This window comes from Lissotriton vulgaris, chromosome 12, assembly GCF_964263255.1.
Source record: "Lissotriton vulgaris chromosome 12, aLisVul1.2, whole genome shotgun sequence".
NCBI lineage: Eukaryota > Metazoa > Chordata > Amphibia > Caudata > Salamandridae > Lissotriton > Lissotriton vulgaris.
The window spans coordinates 767,978,154-767,995,726 of record NC_141700.1 but is presented as its reverse complement, the minus strand read 5'-3'; the positions used below and the strand labels follow the sequence as shown (position 1 = coordinate 767,995,726).

Here is a 17,573-nt window from a genome sequence, read left to right as displayed (position 1 = left end):
TTGGCCAGAAAGTGGTCAGACCAGTGAAGGGGGGAGTGCCGGGGGACAGTGTATATGGGGGTGGTTGGAGAAAATTGGATCTAGTAGATGTCCGGCTCTATGCGTGGGTCCTGAGTTGCAGAGCAAGATGTTCATGGCAGCTAGATCGGCTATGAGGTTACTTCTAGTTAAGTTTTAAGTGTCCTCGAGATGTAGATTTAAATCACCAAGAACAGAGAAGTTAGGTGAATTCACGAGATACAATGCTGCGAGATTCGACAGTTGTGAAGCCCATGATTGCAGGGGCCCTGGTGGACGATATACTAGTAGACCTGTGAAGGTGAAGTTAGGGTGTAAGGAAAGTTTGAAAAAGGCCGCCTCACAATTGTGTATGTTGAGCCACTCAAATTTGCACTGAAAAATGTTTTTAAAGACTATTGCAATTCCTCCACCTGTTTTATTTTGTCTGTCTGCTCTGACAATAGCGTAATTGGAAGGCAAAGCTTCGGCGATGTCAGGGCCCGAGCTGTCATGAAGCCATGTCTCCGTAAGGAACAGGGCGTCAGGTAGTTCATTTGTCAGGAGATCGAAAATGTCCCTTTTATGTTTGGGAAGGGAGCGGCAATTTAAGTTGAAAAGGAGAAATTCAGGGTAGGCTTTGCAATAGGCAAATATTGGCGGCACATTTGAGGTGCTTCCAAGAAAAATGTGCAGTTAGGGCAGGGACTAGGACAAAGACTGTCAAAGTCTATTGTGCTACATATTTGGCTCTCATGGGGCCTTAGAGCGTGGATTTGAGAGGAAGAGTAGGTTAACTGTAAAGTGGGGGCTTGGGCAGGGGTTGTGACCCCTGGGCCCGGTTGTGTGCGGACGGGCGCATTACCCGGGTAGGCCCCCTATCATGGTCTTCAGGAGTGGTTGTCCCGATCCACAAAAAGGGAGATAGGTTGAATCCAAGTAATTACCGACCAATCTCCCTGTTGGACACAACCTCAAAGTTAATGGGCTGACTTTTATTGTCAAGGCTAGAGGTATGGGGAAGGGGCAACAACATTCTTATAGAAGCCCAATACGGATTCCAACAGGGGAAGGGTATGATAGATCAAGCCCTAAATTAAGCCTTGACGATAGATACGTATACAAGTATAAAGGAAGGAAAATTATATATGGCGTTCATGGATCTGAGCGCAGCCTTTGACTGCGTGGTCCATCACAAACTTTGGAATATAATGCAGTCGATGCCGGTGGACCTGGCAATATTAAATTTCATAATGCAGCTATATGTCAATGCAACAGCTTTAGTCTGCGACACAAAAAATGGAGAATGCACATGCCCATTTAAAATTGGTAGGGGGGGTGTCAGGGATGCGTGTTGGCTCCTTTTCTCTTCTCTTTGTACACTAATGGAGTAGAGCAAGCACTTTTAGCGGTTACTGATGATTTCCCCAGATTTGGAAAGTTTAGCACTCCCATACTGACGTATGCAGATGACGCTGTATTGATCGCTAGGACGGGGTTGGGGCTACAGAGACTGATTACGGAATATGTCTCTTTAATGGGCGCCCTCCAGATGAGAGTAAATCACACAAAGTCGTTTGTAATTGTGGCAGGGGTGCAAAAAGTGATAAAACCCCAAGTTTTCATGCGGAGGGGAATAAAATCGAAGTGATAGAATCCTTCCGGTACCTGGGTATCCTCTTTGATAAAGACCTCTCTTGGAAAAAACTAGTGGAAGGCAGAAAGCGGGTCATGGATGGGGGCATCACCGTCCTGAAATCGCTTGATAAAAAACTGGGGGCATAACGACTCCCCACTATTAAGAATATCTATCAGGCCCGTGTAAAAGCATCTGTATCCTATGGAGCAGGAGTATGGGGGGTGGCAAACCCTACCGCATTGCAGACAGTTGAAAATAAATATTTAAATCCGTAGGAGGGCTCCCCGCATCGTTCACAAATTGTATATTACACATGCAGCTAGATATTCCTTACATCGCTGAACAGATTAAAGCGGCCCCATTACTTTTTTGGTACTTGATATGGAGGAGGGATTCTATACCGCTCATGCATCTAATAATTAAGAGCTGCCTAGACATGGACCACTGGAAGAGATCTAGGTGGCTGAGTTATGTGGATCAAACTTTCAAAGAAATTGGGCTCCCGGTACTTTTTAATGATCGGCTTGCATGTAAGGGGTTATCCAAGCAGAAGGTAACCGATGGGTTTTTCCGAATGGCGAATTATAAGAGGTCTAAATCTGAGGTGGGGAAACACGCTCTGCGGTCATACCAAGGCAATACACCTGTGATAGAGGGAGGGTTCTTGTACCTATCAATAGCAAATATCCCACAGCACAGATACATTTTGTTAAGATTTAGAACTAACCTGATAGTGTGTATATTAGGCTATCCGTAAAATTGTTTTAGCATTAATGATTTGAGCTTTTGCCCATGTGACAATGTCTCAATTCAATCTGAGATACATCTAGTCCTTTTCTGTACACTATATAAAAAGGAAAGGAAAGCCTACCTAATGCCGATTTTAAATAAGACGAGGTTTACACAATGTCGGGTGGTCTTATACTATTTAAAATCTTTACCAGACCCGTTTGTCTGTTTCTCAATGGCCTCTTTCTTATGGGCTTGCTTGAAGAAGAGAAAGGGGTTGGTTACGAGTTCTGTGAGATGTATTCTGAATAGTAATTGATCTTGTGTCTCTTCCCTTTTTTTATGTGTTAATATGATATAATTGGATTTTAATTATGGTATTTTATGAAATTGTGATGTGTATGTATTTATTATTTTATGATTAATTTTAAATTTTGATCGAATAAAGAGTTTTTTTTTAATGATAATGATGACTGACTCTGGGCACTTTTACACTGCTGACCAGTGCTAAAGTGCATGTGCTCTGTGTCTAAAATGTAATGGCATTTGGTTTCTGTTGGACTTGGGCCTTTTTCCCTGAAATGTTTTGCTTTTCACCCCCACCCCCATTAGAGGATATCTTCCCCGTGGTAGAGGAATGTAGAGGCCATGTGTGGTGTGAGATGCCATAATACATACTGTGCAATGGCATGCGCAGACTGACTTTCACTACTTAAACATGCTACTTTTAAAATGGATGCCATGGCTGTTTGTTGTGCTGCCTGACTGAGGTGGGTTACCAGTCTAGCTGTCTGTTTCCCAGCAATCCCAACTTTTAGAGGGAAGCCTGGCACCCAGGGTGCTCTACACCTCCCCCTAAACCAGTTAGGACCAGTTTCCCCAGACCCTTCTAGAAGCTTCTTGCACTGTCCGGTAGGTGGGATGAGGGGCTTAGAAATAGCAGAGCTGGGATGCCATGTGCTCAGACTGAGCATGGACTGGAATGAGAGGGGACCTACTGCCAGGAGGTACCGCCGCATGGGCCAGTATGCTGGCCCCTGTGCCCAACTGTAACCCCTCTGCTATCTACCGGGCTAAGTGAGAGCCCCGCTTCTTGAGTAAAGACTGCTGTACCAGGAGGAGTGCCATGTTACAGAGGATGACAGTTCTTAGGAATTGCGGCCCTGTTCTCATGAGTGTCCACTGACTGCTGATCTTGCCCAGTAGTGCCTGCTGCTCAACTGCCTAGCGCCTCTTGGGTGTTACAACCCTGCTTCGTGGAACCTAGCGCCGTGGGAGCGCTATATAGTGGACTGACCTGTACTCCCAGGAGGTGAGGAGCGCTGTCTTTTGTCCCTGAGGCTGCTGGTGGGACCTTGCGCCTCGTGAGCGTTACATCTAAAGTGCCAGGAGAAGAGGCGTGTCTATCCTCTGCAGCGCTGGGCTGTGAAAGCACTATATTTCTATGGACTATGCCTTCCAGCGTATGGTGAGCGCTGTATCTTACTCCCCCCAAGAAGAAGAAGGAGGTGAGGAGCGTGTGACGCCTGCGGCGGGGTGAGGCTGGGGAGAACTGCTTATTTAAACAGAGCGGAAGCCTACCCCGCATTTACCCCGCACTTTACTGCCTTTTGCGGGTGCCCATCCCGCATAATTGCCGCCAAGAAATAAATCACCGCCGCAGCCCGGGGCATGAAAAAGGAGAGAGCCGCATCTACACTTTATTTCCCACAGCGGGTGCCTACCCCGCGGGTTCAATGCCAGTGAAAGCGGGTGCCCACCCCGCGCGTGTGCGGATACTTAGGAGGGAGCCTACCCCTCTGTGAGGAAGCGAGAAACTGCTGGAAATCACCGCCGCCGGCCCAGGAGCGCCGTGCGGGCTTCCCCGTGACGTATGGGGAGCCGCGCTGTGATTGGCACTGTATGGAGCCCCTGAGGCGAAGTCCCGCCTCGCAACAGGAAGCCGACCAGAAGAAGAATCCAGGCGGGAGCCCACCCCACACTGGACGGCGGCCGGAGGAAGTCGGCACTCCAGCAGGGCTCCCATGCAGTGAGGGGAGCCCCGCGCGTCTACTCAGTGAACCCCCGGGTTCCGGGAGGGGGCCCTGGGTGAAGACAAGAGGGGTGCTGGTGGTAGCAGGGCCGACGGATACTGTGAGAAGTTGGCCTGGTATGTGATGCTCACTAATTCTAGTGATCACCCTGTACCATGTCAAGCAACCCTTATGATGATCGGTTGTAAGTCAACCTTATAGACCAGTTATCCTAGTGGTAACGTGGACAAAGCAGTCTTAGGCTAAACTCTGAAAGGCATATGAAGCCAGCTGTATTACCATACACAACCCCCTTGAATACCAAATGAAAGGACACCACACAGATATATATTGAAAATATATATATATTTATTAACTACAAATATCCCCTAAACTCTTTATGAGCACAGAAGCACAAGCGTTAAACAAAACACAGTTTAAAATACACAAAAGTTGCACAATATGGAGGAGCCCTAGGGGCCACCTAAACCATATACTAAGAAAGTGGTATAAGAGATACCAATCGATAGGGAAACAGGCCTAGGGCCTTGGGAATCGCTGGAGCTATTCGGGACTAGCAGTGACTAAGTCGGGAAAGGCCCGCGGGACTCGGGTGCAGTGTTTAAAGTGCACACACTCACCAATGCAAAGTCTATGGTGCGTAAAAGTTAGAAAGTTAGTTAGTTCTGAACCTTCCGAGTGACCTAGAAAGCTGAAACTTAAGACACAGGCCCTAGAGGTGTGTACCAGTGTGGGAACACCGGCGTTGCTGAGTTACCTCACCCACAGGAAGCGGGTGCATAGGGTCGAAGTAGTGTCGGGTTTCGTCACTCTGGTCGATGGTGCTTGGAGCTGAAGATGCTGCAGGCGGCTCGAGGTGAAGAGTTCCGGTGGATACAAGGGTGGATCTGAAGCTGTGAAGACCTGAAAGCAGAGGGGACAATGTTCAAAGTCACTAGCCAGTGGCAACCATGGAACCAGGATGGAACCAGGCGATGTCGGGTGCAAACAGGCGTTGAGGTGTAGCTTCTCTCTGCAGCCACATGGACACCGGGGGTCGAGGACGTCCAGGAGTCGGTCACGAGCTGTCCCACGCAGGCTTCTCGCTGTTGGCAGTGTTGGCAACTTGATCGGAGCAAACAGGCCTTGGCTAATGCAAGCCACGCAGGAGTCAAAAAAGGCTTATCACTCGGACCAGCAAGGTCAGAGTGGGTGCTCCTTTTTACAGGAGCGAGGGCAAGTCTGGAGCAACCAGACCTGCAGTGTAGTTCTTCCGGTTCGTCGCCAAGATGGCCGCTGACCACGTGGCTAGTGGTCGGGATGGCGCGTCGAGTGGCACAATGCAAAAGGGCCCCACGCAGATCGTGGAGATGCTGGGGGGCTGATCTTTGGTGCAAGCGCTGCTCGGTGGTGGGGGTTCTCAGTCCCCAAAGCACATTGTCGAGGGTGCCTCTGATGCTGCGCAGTCAGCTCTTCGGGTGTCTTCCAAGATGTCCGGTCCCACGTCTCTCGGTGCCTCCACGGGTCACTTCTTTGCAGGGACTGTGGATCGGGCTGTGAGAAGTCTGGTAGTCTGGATCTTGTCAGGCTCTGGGCTCGGGCTCAGGCGGGAGGCGGCGGCAAAGCAGACGTTGATTCGCTGGTTGGTGCCTGTGTTCACAGGGTGGCCACTCCTAGGCCACAAGGGAGATGCTCTTCAGTCTTTTGTGCAGCAGAATGTCGAAGTCCAGTCGTCTTCCTCGTTTAAAGTTGATTCAGGATGATCTGAGGTGCTATGGCACTGCTCCCACTGTTATTCCCAATCTGAGGGGTGGATTACCTGCTAGGTCCCTCCTCTGGGTAGGACCAGGAAGGGGGGCAGTTACACCCCCTTTCCTTTGTCCAGCTCCTCGCCAGGCCTGGGTCTGGAAAGTCCCAGGACCGGTTTGGACTGGCTTATGCACGGGGACACCTTGTGTGCCCCGGGCATGTCTCAATCTATTCAGCCCTGTCCTACCCAATACACAAAATCCTGTCTGGGGTGGTGCTCGCACCTCCCAAGGCAGGAAACCCTTTGTCTAAGCCTCCCTCGCTGGAAGGACTCCCAGCAACAGGAGGTCAGACTTGTGTCTGTGGTGGGAGCATCCATTTTGTGATGCTGAGGCTCTGGTTAACTTTAACCGGGGTTAAGGCTACACACATGTCGTGTCCCTTTAGAAGGGTGGAATGCTATCCCCGTCGACAGAACTGTCGAGGGGATAGTATTCCAAATCGTATGACACCTTACTCGACATGTTTTGATAAAGCCAAACCAAAGTTAGCATATAACCGCGAGGATTATAATGCACTTAACAGTTTATGGTATGGCAATATCCCCGAACAGCTAAGGGAGTGGTTCCCGACAGCTGCAGACAGGCTCAGCTCATGCTAGAGCACCATCTCACATATTTCCAAGCACTCTGCCTCCAGGATTGAAGAGGCCTTCCATAGGAGTGGCTGATAGGAACATATGTGTCCAGTTTAAGGTTAGATATAGAGATACTATATCTAAGTAAGAGGTGATTACACCAACTTACCCCAGCTGAGTGATCAGCCAGTTGTGTCAAATATGGAGGCCAGGCCAGGGGTGGCACAATACATGCTGCAGCCCCTGGTAGGCCTTGGAAACACCTATGCCCTGGGTACCTAGGGTACACTGTTACAGGGGCCAATAAGGTAAACCAGTTCCAATTCGTAATGCACCTAGAGTGCATTGGCTGTAATTTTGAGAGAGAACAGCAGGCTGTGGGTCTGATTAGCAGGCCCACAGCCACATTAAGTCATAAATCAGTGAAGCAAAAAGCAAAAATTTGGGGTAACCCTAGGATAGCAGACCCTACTCTCCTACAGATACCTTGCTCCGGGCCCCGGGAAGTGCAGCGGAGGCAGCAAGCTCCCGGGGTGGAGAAGAGCCCCGCGTGTCACCTGGATTGACCGGAGCCTCGTAGGCTTTAGGTGGAAGTCCCGTGGCAACAGCTAGGCGCAGAGTCAATCAGAGGAGCCATTGTGAGTGGAGCTCTGTCGTCCTGTGGTTGGGGAGTGTGTCGGGGCACATTGTCTGTGCCCGTCCCCTCAGTTGGTCCCTATGAGGGGACTCCAGTGCCCGTGCTGATTTGTGCATTACAGCTGCACCGCGACGGTGGGCAGCTGCAACATGGTGCCCACGGCAACAGACTGCACCAGCTGCTTCACAGAAGCGGGCAACTCTCACGAGGGCAGAATATTTTTTTAAGTCTTGCTGGGCATTAGTTCCTGATTCCTGAGCCCCAGAGGAGGGGGCTCCCACGTTCCAGTGTTGTTTTGGGGGCTCCAACTAAACCGGGGCTGACTTACCCTTACTCAACTGCCCCGCCGGACAGTGGGCAGTTGCAACGATTGGGCCTTCAGTGAAGAGGGCACTAATGGTGCCCTGCCCGGCTGACTGGTGCATATTGTATTTGAAGATGCCTAATGGTATGAGGTCTGCATAATGTGTTGTTGTCCTAAGAATATTGCTCTCATGCTTAGGGGTTCATGCCCATGGTGACTGATGCGAATATCTATGCCTAATCGATTACTATGTTTGACCTAATGTTGTTTATGATCATGTTGCTCCCTCCTACTTCATTCCCAAGGTGGCCCATGCTAATTTGAGGCCCACAGGTTACACCCAAGACTGTTGGACTGCAATAGGTTTATGCCTAATGGGAGGCTGAGGTAATGATGCCTAACTGCATTACCCTGATATTCCAGGGTTATGCCTATTGGTAATATTATCCCTACTAATGTGGTTATGCCTCATATGCGTTGCACTTATATAATGTGATTTAGGCGTGCAGTGCTGATTCCATGCCCATATGTTCCCCTGCTTATACTTTGGTGGTGATATGATGACGCAGGGAGGTTTTCCTTCTAGGCTTCATGTGTCGGTCTCGTGCGCCTGGTGTGCCTAGGGAGGAGCCTCATGAGTATGCAGATGTGTGGAGGTCCTTACCCTGATGGTCGTTGTCCATAATGTGCCCCTAACATTCACATGTTTATGCCCACAGGTGTATGCCGATTGACAATGCTTTAGGTTTATGGCAATGTAGCTAAGGCTAGGTATAATGAACTTCTGAAAATGCTGTGGTGCTATTGATGTTGCAGTTCTGCTGATAATGTTTTTCCCCTAAGGCTAATGCTGATGGACTTTACCTTTTATTCTTCACACTTACATTTATCCTAACGGTACGTGCAATGGTTTGGCAGCGGCCGGATTGGCGCTGCCCTGTAAATAGTTCCCGTGTAAATTGCTACCCAGTGCTGGTTGGCACATTGTATATGCAACTGTGATTACGTTCTGATGTGTTCATTCTACAATACACTTACTGTTTTTCCCCTAACCTGGTGTGGAGTCTCTTTTTGTAGTGTGCCTTGTGTGTCGCCTGTGTGTGCTGCGCGGATGCTTTACACATTTCCTCCGGAGTTTGGCCCGCCCGCTCTGCACCACGCTACCCGTTTCCCATTAATTGGTATATTTGATTTGCTTATAAGTACTTAATACAGTGAACTACATGTGCCCAGGGCCTGTAAACCAAATGCTACCAGTGGGCCTGCAGCACTGATTGTGCTAACTACATGAGTAGTCCTTCAAACCTGTTTCAGGCCTGCCACTGCAAAGAATGTGTGCGCAGTTTTAAACTGCCATTTCGACCTGGCAAGTTCACTTACTTGCCAGGCCCGAACCTTCCCTTTTCCTACATATACGCCACCCCTAAGATAGGCCCTAGGTAGCCCATGGGCAGAGTGCAGTGTATTTAAAAGATATAAGGTATGCTTTTGAGTTTTAAATGTCCTGGTAGTGAAAAACTGCTAAATTCGCTTTTCACTGCAGCAAGGCCTATCTCTCCCATAGGTTAGAATTGGAGCAGCCTTGCACACTTTACAAGTGTAACTTCCGTCAGAGCCCGGAGGAGGCTGGGCCCCTTCTCTCGGTTCTGTCAGTCGGGCTATTTATAAGCGGCTCCAAGGTGTCATCTTTCGCCTGGACCACAGAGGACCATCTAAGGTAATTGCTATTGTACCAGCTTGTGATTGACTGTTATTTAAAAGCAGTTGTTTATTATTTCATGGGGAAGCGAAAGCCCACTCCAACTCAGAAAACTACCGATACCACTCTTGATGGCTTCCTGCAAAAGGCGGTGGGAGCTATCAACAAGGAGATAGAGCGCGCGGAACGTAGACTCTCCCTGGCCCCACACCTGAAGCATGGTCTGATAATCAACCATTTTGCACAATTGATGTTCCCACACTGAAAAAGTGGACAGCATAACGGAGGTCAGGCCTCAAGTCCCTATTCTATTACAGGGTGGTTCAAGAGGGCCACGGGAAGGCAAAGTCAGCACCTGTTCAATACCAAAGGAGTCTGGCAAACCGTCTACGAATGGGGGAAAGAGGAAACGAGCAGAGAGAGCGGGGTCTGTCCACAAGGAGAATAATCAGTTGCCTACAACAAAAAGACTTAAACAAACCCACACTGTAGGAAAAGTTGTTAAGCCATTTACTGGAGGGAGAGAGAACCATGGGCAGGATGGGCTTGATATTTTATTTGGTAAACTAAGTAATTTAGTGCAGGAAGTTTTGGCACCAATCTTGGTGAGATTAACCAACATTGAGGATCAGCAATTTGTTGTTTGTAAAGCCCTTGTACCAGTAAATGTAATCCCTTCACACAATCCATCAATCCATCTGAGAGTTGTTTATTGGCAAGGGGTGCAGCCGAAGGCCATGGGGCAATCAGTTGGAGGCTACAAGGATGCAGCCCCTAGGAAGATCTCATTTACCACGAGTGTCATCCCTCCTCCTCGCAGTGTCATGCGAGAGACTACAAATTCTAGTACACTGATAGAGACAGGAGAGATTACTGTTCCTCCTGACCGTGACCCCCCCCCCCCCCCCCCCCCCCCACCCCAGCACGGTCAACACCAGGGCCAGGGAGTTTCGTCCCCAAAAACTTCCATTTCAAGGGCTTGGAGTAGGCTCCACCCCAGGGACATAATGCCTCATAGGGACACACGCCTCATGGTCTGATACTTAGCACCTCAGAAGGGTGTGGAAATGTAGATCGGTTACACCTACCCCCAGAAAGTACCCCTTATACCCTGATTTTAACGGGGGTCCTGAGGTTATCACCAAGTCAAAAAGAAAATTGTCGGAGCATTATAAATAAAGCGGGTCATTGGTGCTCTAGAAACCCCGCCCCCCCTCGTTTTAACTGGTTTGAGTACATTATTATGGCAAGGTGGGTGAGCTGGGTTGGTGGCACCAGGAAAAGTATTGGAAGGTATTGTGTCATGCTTAATTTCAGCGACAAAAAATGTGTTTATGATGGCCTTAACAAATTGAAAGCCTCGTCTACCGAGCAGATAAAGGCCAGACCCGTGGGTTTCTTTTACCCTCCTAGTCAGATGTTGCCCCTTGGCCTGCTGCCCACTCAGCCTAGTCATCTTATTGACACCCCTACATGCCCCTCCTCCTTTCACCCAAATAGGTATGAGATACTCTCGGACCTAATGGAGGTTGATTGACTAACAAGACAATCTAGTGGGTACATGGATAATGAGTTAAAGGGCCACCCATATGTTGACGCAGGGGGAGCTGGGATCAAAGTGTCATCTGGTAAATCAAAGCCCCTTAAAGACATTAGTATAAATGTTGTGGCCTCTCGGGAAAGGCGAATAGGAATAACCATACACCTTGTACGGTGGATTTAAATATAACCCCCGAAAATAGGTGCCAAGAGGAGGGGTCGTCACAGACACCCCTTGGTCAGTCCTCTGGATCCTTCAGTGTTACCACCAGATACGGATCTGGCCCACCCTATACCCCCTAGTTAAGTTAATCTCCTGGAACATTGCAGGGATTCGTTCTGAACTAACAGATGAGGTTTGGATGGAATACATCAGGGGTTTTTATGTCATCTGTTTACAGGAGACGTGGGCCAAAGAAAGTATAGAGATGGTCGGTTACCAGGCCTTTGAGGTGCCTGCTACAGCATCATTGTCTGGGAGGGCAAAAGGAGGGTTGGTAACCCTATTCTCAGTTAGATTCAGCTCTCTAAAAGTCTCTTGTGTAGGATCCTCTAAGTGATTCCAATTGATCATGATTACTAAAATTGGTACTATAACATTTTTGACCCAAGGAATTGTCATGTTATAGAAGCCCTGCCAATGGAAATCACTAATGTTTCTGGGAAGTGGCAACCTTTATGTGTTTTATGGGTGGGGGATTTTAATTGTACATCTTGTGAATTTAGTAACGAAAGAGTTTGTGGTTTCTTGGACACAGATGACCAGCCTTTAGCGCATTTCATTCACACCCGCAGGGAGATGCGCTGAATACAACCTGGTCAGTCTGAGTAATAGTTTTCCAGTCCGGTGACCTACTTTAGTTGGCGGGGTAGGGAAAATTCGATTGATTTTATGTTTATTTTTAGGGAATGCTCTTTGGTGTGTGATTACCATTTGGCTTTGGAAATAGCAAGTGACCACAACCCATTAATTGTTTGGCTAAAAGTAATAGCAAGAACCTCAGGGGGTGATGGTCGCTCATTTGACTACAATCGCATTAAAGGCGTAAGAGTAAGCTGGGGGAAAATAAATCCAACACTCTTTGAGGAAGAAACAGTCCATTCTAATTTAGACCTGGTCATGGATTGAGCAGGATTGTTCCTCATCCACGATTGTTCAGAACTATGAACGGCTCTGTTCTAATGTATCTGAAAGAGTAACCTGTCCATCTAGGCCTAAGCCCCACCGCGAGACACTTTGGTTTAACGCAGAATGCTCTAGAGCCCACAACATTTTTTAAACTGCTCTCCTATCACACCCCCGTAATGGAGAACAAATAAAACATGCAAGACGTTTATATAAAACTACCATCAGCGTAAGGAAAGAGGAGTTGAGGCGCATAGCATGGGATGATTTGGAAAGAGCAAGTGCTCTTAGAGATAGCAAACGTTTCTGGGCCATTATTCAGCGTCCCCAATTCACTGAAGAAGTGGGAAAAATTAAGTCTATGATCCTAGGTGATACCTGGGAATCACGCTTTGCGCCCATTTTTAATCCAAATGGTAGGGAGTTGTTGATGTATAATGAGGATCTCCCGGCCGACATGACACAGGCAGTAGAGCTTAGCGTCTCCTCACGGTGACAGAGGCGGAGGAGGCCTCGCAAAGAGGATGAGTAGGAAAGTTCCAGGCCCAGATAGAGTCCCATTAGACCTTTTTAAGTTAAACATAAATCTTTGGGCACCCCTGCTTTCTCAGGTTTTTAAATCGGTGGTGACCAGCCCAATCCCAGTATCCTGGAAAGAGGCCATGGTTGTACCTGTGTTCACAAAAGGGAACAGAAATGATCCTGCCTGCTATAGGTCTATTTCCCTAATCAACTCCACCGTTAAAGTATTAGGTAGGATAATCCTTGCCCAACTGGAGACCTGGGCGGCTAGCAGGGGGATCATTTAAAAAATTCAGTATGGGTTCCAGAGGGGACTTGGAGCTACAGAGCAGTGCCTAAATTTATCTCTGATCATGGGCAAGTACATGAGAGCAAAGAGTGGTTCTATCCACCTAACCTTCATGGACTTGTCCTGTGCATTTGATACTGTGAACAGGGGTAAATTATGGGCACTAATGACAGACATGGGCTTTGAAAGTGATCTAATCGTGCTCCTCAAAAGGTTACATACCAACACACGTGTTTCCATAAAATTTGTTTCACAGGGGGAAAAGACGATGCCTATTGCCTCAACAGAAGGAGTCTGGCAGGGGTGCATTTTAGCCCCTTTTCTTTTTTAATATATACAAATGGCTTGGAAGCCTTTTTATTAGGTAAGAAAATTTATTTTCCAACATCAAAGGACAGCCAGTTCCACTACTTTCGTACGTGGACAATACTGTACTCATGACTTTGACTGCTAACAGCCTCCTGGACGCCTTTACAAACTTCATGGCGACATTAGACTTGAGGGTTAATTTCTCAAAGTCTTACATAATGGTATACGGCCCAAAAAAGACAAAAACTAGAAGTTTTAACGTTAGGGGTAAGTCCATTGAAAGGGTGGAACAGTTTACATATCTGGGTAACATGTTTAGTAAGGATATGAAATGGGATTCACTGATCACGGCTAGAGTACAGCAAACAAGCAGAGCGGTAGAGTGGATTTTTAAGTTTGCTTGTAAGTTAGGCCACAAGCCAGTGCCTGAGCTTGTTACCTTATACAAGGAAAAATGCATGTTGGGTGCATTGTATGGGGCAGGGGTGTGGGGCTACCAAATAAGCTGCCCGTTGCAAGTGGTAGAGAACAAGTTTATAAAACGCCTGTTGATGATTCCTTGTAGTGCTGCAACCTCATTTTCTCACCGAGAAGTGGGGATGGAATATATAGAAGATCACATCCACGCTGCCCCCTTGCTTTTGTGGGCCAACATCTGGGCCTCAGAAAAGTCACAGTTTTCCAGGCAGATCATCGAAGACTCTATTAACTTGGACAAGTCTCTGAGGATTCCTTGGCTTCGGTTTGTGAGGGATAGGTTACTCCAGATTGGGCTGGGTGAGTACTTTGACACCCCGTCAAGCATCCCCACTAATGCGAAGGGCAAAATTAAAGAGGAGTATAGTGTCTGGGCAGAAATGCGCCATTTACAACTGGAGGTACACGGCCCTAGTTGATCTTTTATGCATAAACAGCAATATTACCTTCCCTTCACCATGAACAGCCAGATGCGTTTTCTTTTTACAAGATTACGTCTTAGCACGTTGCACTTTCTAGTATGGTTTCCTAAACAATCCGGGTTGGCGGATAACCTTATTCCTTGCCCATGCAACAATAGAACTACCCAGAGCACTTTGCGCTTTATTCTTTTTTGTGCACTTTATAAAGATCCAAGGAGCAGTTTTTTGTTGCTCTTTTTAAAGAATATTCGCCCATGTACATATTTAGAAGGCTTCAGATATTTGCAATCATTGACTAATCCTGTTATTTGCACTGCAGTATTCAATTTGATCAAATCAGCAATGGGCATTAGGAAACGAAATGAAGTACAGTAACTAAGGGGGCATGAGGAAATGAATTGGATTTCTTTCATGTTAAATAGGAACTAAACTTGATGGTCATTACTGCAACTATGTACCATCATGTTTTTTAGCTTGTTTAGGACATTTTATCTTTTTTATAATATTGTTAAAGGACAGAAGAATGTAGTTTAAACTTGAATTGTATATTTTAAATTTGAATTGTTTGTTGAAACTTTTATGGCTGTGTGCAGAATAACGTTAATTTGATTGATTGAAATGCTACCAGTGGGCCTGCAGCACTGATTGTGCTACCTACATGAGTAGCCCTTTGAACCTGTCTCAGGCCTGCCACTGCAGAGAATGTGTGCACAGTTTTAAACTGCCATTTCGACTTGGCAAGTTCACCTACTTGACAGACCCGAACCTTCCATTTTGCTACATATACGCCACTCCTAAGGTAGGCCCTAGGTAGCTCATGGGCAGAGTGCAGTGTATTTCAAAGGTAGGACGTATGCTTTTGAGTTTTAAATGTCCTGGTAGTGACAAACTGCTAAATTTGTTTTTCACTGCAGCAAGGCCTATCTCTCCCATAGGTTAGCATTGGAGCTGCCTTGTAACACTTTAAAAGTGTAACTTCCATTTGGGAGCAGATAGAATATTGGAGTTTGGTGTCTTTGAACTCACAATTTAAAAACACATCTTTCAGTGATGTTCGTTTTTAAATTAAAGGGCTAAAAATGCCACGTTTAGAAAGTTGGGATTTTCTTACAATAACCATTCTGTGCCTCTGCCTAGAATACACGCCTGGGTTGGAGGGTGGCTGGGCTTTGTGAATTCCCTCTAGACAGTCACACACAAAGGGAGCCAAGGTGTGCCCTTCATATCCTGATGGCCCATCATCCGGTTGATGGGTCTTCCTGAGCTAGAGTGAGAGAGAGGATCTCACACTTGCACCTGAATATGGCTATGCCTGTCCCCACACAAATAACTGCATACCCCCCAGTAGTGTGTCTGGAGCCAAAGCAAGAAAGGGCAGGGTCCTGTGTACTACAAATACCTTTTTTTGAAGTCTCCCTACTTCATAGGCTAAAATGGGCATAAGTACTAGACCTCTGACACCCTATACTCAGAACACTTCTGCACTAAAGACATTAAGCCAAGAACAATACCTGTTGTGTTGCCAGGAGGGACTGCCACCTTGCTGCTTGATTTGCTGTGTTGGAATGCTGCCTGTTGATTCTTGCCTGGTAGTGAGAGGACTGGACTTTGCTCTCTACGTCCTGCATGTCTAAACGTTCTCCAAGGACTTGTTTGGGCTTGCCTCCTGTTACTGAAGTCACAGGGACATCAAAGACTTCAACTGCATCTTGCTACTAGCACCTGAGCTCCTCTACTGTGAGTCCTGTTCTGCCAAGTGGGACCAAAGCCAGTCCATGGACCTTGGAAGTGAGTGTTTGGAGCTGTAACCCAATAAACCAACATATCGACCCTGAAGCGTCCTTCGGAACTGACACATTGTCACTGATTTCACCGAAGCTGTGGACACCACTCGCTGAGTGCGCAAAGCAACGACCTTGACCTACAACGCAGCCCAGACTTTGCCGATGGAGTGCATCCGAAGATTCGCTGCTGCGTGAGTCTCGGACACCGCATCACTTATGTCTGTGACGCACGGTCCCGACTCTGTCGCATTCCCGTCTTGGCTTCTAATAGATGCATTGCCTTCAGCCCAGCGGTTTAGCATCAACGCCTTGGAACTGACGCACTGCGCTTTTGACATCGACGCATTACCGACGTTGCTCAACTCTAGAACTGACGCATCGCCTATAACAGCGACGCATCCCCACTGGACTTCAACGTATCGTCCCGAGCATTGACGCATCTAAGGTACTGTCATCGGGTCTGCAGGGCTCCTGTATCCGGCCCGTGCTCCATCGCAGTCAGACTGAACTTTTGGATTTTCCCCAAGTAAGCGTGACCAGATAGCCCCAGTTGGTGCTATTGACTTTTAAGCACTGCATTTTGATTTAGTCTTGCAAAATTCATATCTTAATGTGTGTATGTTGGATTTTTGTTGTTCTGGTCTTGTTTTACTCAGATAAATATTGGCTAGGATTCTAATCTGGTGTGGAGTACTTTTGTGGTGTTTCACTGTGTTACTGTGCATGAGTTCACAAATGCTTTACACATTGCCTCTTTAGTTTAGGCTGACTACTTTGTTCCAAGCTACCAGAGGGTGAGCACAGGTAAACTTGTAGTGTGTACTACATTTACCCTGACTAGGATTGTGTTTCCTGCTTGGACAGTGTGCATACCTCTGCCAACCAGAAACTCAATTTCTAACAGTTAAAAAAACAGTCCTAAGTAGGAAGTCGCAGGGCATGGGTAGAAGACCCTGTTAAAAACAAAGGGTACTCACAGATGATGGGCTCTTAGAAAACTCTAGCTAGGCCTAAACACCTTTTGCTTTTCTTTCTTCGACTTCAGCTCCTGTCCTGTCAAGGCGTTCAAGTTCCGCTCGTCGACTCAGGCATGGAACTCCCCAGGGGAAACAGACTTCACAGGCTTCAGGAAGTCTAATGGAAGAGCTAAAAGGTATGCAACATAACCTGGTGTCTCAGGTTCTTAAGCACAGCAACAATGGGGGCCAGCCACTCTGCACAATCTTCTGAAAGCCCCAGTATGGGGAGCATACGATGGTAAGGAACAATTTCTTGGCTCTGGCAGCTTAGAAGAAGCAGATACAAGGTAACATGCTCATATTCAGCTATGTAGTTACTTCTCAAGCGGGGAAATGTCAATAGCAAACAGTTCCATTTAGCAGTCTGTTTGCATCTTACATTCATATTTTATATTCACAGCCTCCAAAAGAACTATTTATCTGTTTATTAAGAGTTTTATTCAATTTGATAACAAGCAGTATTAGAATAAACAAGAAACATGTTAGAAAAAGAAGCCACCAGCTGAATAGCAACATCTAAAATAACGTTATCGAATAAGTAAGGTATCAATATAAAATTGTACAGAAGTTATTCTTTTTCCAAAGCAATCATCTGAAGTTTTACTTTATTCTTTCTGAAGCCTAATCAATCAATTTGTTAAAGGATAAATTGTTAGACAAAGCAACCAAAACAGTGTAAATAT

At 47.0% G+C, this 17,573-nt stretch overlaps 1 protein-coding gene across 1 annotated transcript in view; it reads left to right on the top strand.

The window, feature by feature from the left end:
• The window catches only part of LOC147678645 (uncharacterized), a 432,022-nt gene that overhangs the window by 288,258 nt on the left and 126,191 nt on the right, over nt 1–17,573 (top strand). The window contains exon 7 of the mRNA XM_086946616.1: nt 16,917–17,024. Coding sequence (XP_086802742.1) covers nt 16,917–17,024 — 108 coding nt within the window. The remainder of the gene's footprint in view (nt 1–16,916; nt 17,025–17,573) is intronic.